Source organism: Sinocyclocheilus anshuiensis, unplaced genomic scaffold (genome assembly GCF_001515605.1).
Source record: "Sinocyclocheilus anshuiensis isolate Anshui unplaced genomic scaffold, SAMN03320099.WGS_v1.1 scaffold147, whole genome shotgun sequence".
Classification (NCBI taxonomy): domain Eukaryota; kingdom Metazoa; phylum Chordata; class Actinopteri; order Cypriniformes; family Cyprinidae; genus Sinocyclocheilus; species Sinocyclocheilus anshuiensis.
Window position 1 is genome coordinate 805,587 of NW_015549585.1, and position 2,388 is coordinate 807,974.

The 2,388-nt window shown below is 37.5% G+C and overlaps 1 protein-coding gene across 1 annotated transcript in view; it reads right to left on the reverse strand.

The window, feature by feature from the left end:
* LOC107657973 (protein DENND6A-like) overlaps positions 1 to 2,388 on the reverse strand; it is a 27,969-nt gene that overhangs the window by 2,541 nt on the left and 23,040 nt on the right. Inside the window, exons 17-19 of the mRNA XM_016446322.1 lie at positions 1,627 to 1,680; positions 1,414 to 1,523; positions 860 to 1,037 (exon numbers count right to left, since the gene is read on the reverse strand). Of these exons, the coding sequence (XP_016301808.1) occupies positions 860 to 1,037; positions 1,414 to 1,523; positions 1,627 to 1,680 (342 nt within the window). The remainder of the gene's footprint in view (positions 1 to 859; positions 1,038 to 1,413; positions 1,524 to 1,626; positions 1,681 to 2,388) is intronic.

Here is a 2,388-nt window from a genome sequence, read left to right on the forward strand (position 1 = left end):
TGGCCAATCACAGCACACCTCGCTTTTTCAGACCGATGAGCTTTGTAAAAATCGATGCGTTTCAGAAAGGCGGGGCATAGAGGAGAAACAATAATGTACAGTATGTGGAAAATAATGTATTTTTTTTACTTTAAACCGCATAAACACATTTCATTACACCAAATACACAAAATAATGTTCTTTTTAGCAACATCATGTGACTCCTTTAAACCCGAAGACGAAAATAGTGCAAAAAAGCTTAAATTTAACCCGTTTTCTCAAACAGTTAAAATTTGCTTTTTTAAAAGTAAAAAAATGCTAACATTGTCTTCTATAATGTGCAACACAAACACCTCTGCTAAAATCTCAGAAAAAGTAGTCTGGGGTTTCATGACCCTTTAAATGACCTGAAATGCAATAAAAAATTATGTCATGTTATCTTGCATTTGAATGCACGCTTTTTAATTGTGTGAGACGATTCTGGGAAGTAATTATACCAAATCAGACCGTCTCAGGCATTTCAAAACAATATTTTAGATAGTGTGCAATGAGATTGGATATCTGGAGTAACCAGCGGACCAATCACATGATCTGTCAAAGCAGTCAGAGTTTTTTTCAGGCCATCCAAGATGTAGATTGTTTCTTCATCAGATTTGGAGAAATTTAGCATGATGTTTTTATCAGCTGTTTGGACTCTCTGTCTGTCGGCACCCATTCACTGCAGAGGATCCATTGCTGAGCAAGTGATGCAATGCTACATTTCTACAAATCTGATGAAGAAACAAACTCATCTACATCTTGGATGGCCTACATTTTCAGCAAATGTTCATTTTTGGGAGAACTATTTCTTTATCTCCCACAGAACGAGTGCAGTACTAACCAGTTTCTCCTTGAGTTTGAGCACCAGGTCGACGGTCTCCACCTCTGTGTGCTTCTGTATCCACAGCTGCAGGTCTTCCTCACAGAGCGCCTCCAGATGAAGAGCTTCCAGCTTCTGCGTCATCTCCTTCCTGCGGTTCCTGAACCAGCCGTCGAAGTTCGGAGACCTCAGGAACTGCCTGCACAAGTCGAGTTTGGAAACATTAAAGTCTCTTCTCCTCACCAAGGCTGCATTTATGTGCTCAAAAATACAGTAAAAAGACTAATATTATGAAATATTATTACAATTTGAAATAGCTGTTTTCTATGTGAATATATAGTAAAATGTAATTTATTTCTGTGATCAAAGCTGAATTTTCAGCATCATTTCTCCAGTCTTCAGTGTCACATGATCTTCAGAAATCATTCTAATATGCTGATTTGCTGCTCAAGAAACATTTCTGATTGTTATCAATGTTGAAAACAGTTGTGCTGCTTCATATTTAAGCAAAAACAATGATATTCTACTATACTACCTTTTATATTTATATATATAATTATTCTAAAAGTCTGTACCTGTAGAGGCCGATCCAGTCTCCTTTGAGTCGTGAGGTGAGCTGAGGTCCGGCCTTCTCAAGTGTTTTCATAAACTCCTCCTGGTTGAACGGCCGCAGCTGGGGAGGACTCTGACAAATCAGAGAAGACAAAGAGAAACATTGTGAGTATTCAAAAAAGTTGCAAAATCTATTCATTTCAAAGTAAAATTTCTGGGGGAAAAAAATCTCGTACTTTCCAGGGAGAGATGCTCTTCTGTAGAGGCATTAGACTGGCCACATAACGCTCCTGCAAATCAACCATATCATATTAATTATAACATTATTATTATATAATATTATATCCTGAATTTACGGTCTGGAATTTAAAACACAAGACTTCATTACTTTAGCATGCATTTATCAGGTTTTCAGGAACAGTGTAATTTTAGCATTATTTATATATTATTTCAGTATTTTGTTTTTAATTTTAATAATTTTATTATGTGCATTTTGTCATTTTTATGCTGTTTTAAAGGGGTCATACGATGCGATTTCAAGTTTTCCTTTCTCTTTGGAGTGTTACAAGCTGATTGTGCATAGATAAGATCCCTGAAGTTGCAAAGACTAAAGTCTCAAAACCAAAGAGATATTCTTTATCAAAGTTAAGACTCTGCCACGCCCCCCTAAAACGGCTTGTTCTAACACGCCCCCACATATCTACCTCACTATGTGGCAATATTAGCATAATGCAGCCCAAATGTGCACGCAAAGAAAGAAGGCGTGGTTTCAGTAACCGCAGTTAGTGTTGAAGCAGCATGTCAGGGAGACGCTGTGTGTTTCTAGGCGAAAGCAAAAGCACTTTATTTGGCCTTCCGAAAGTAGATGCATTTAGGAATCTTTAAGATTACTTACAACAGAACAGCAATGCATTTTATGGACGACCGTTTCGTGAACCTAGGAGAAGAGGTAATTCTGACTTTGCTATGAATATCTGGCGCTTCTGAATCAGCTACTG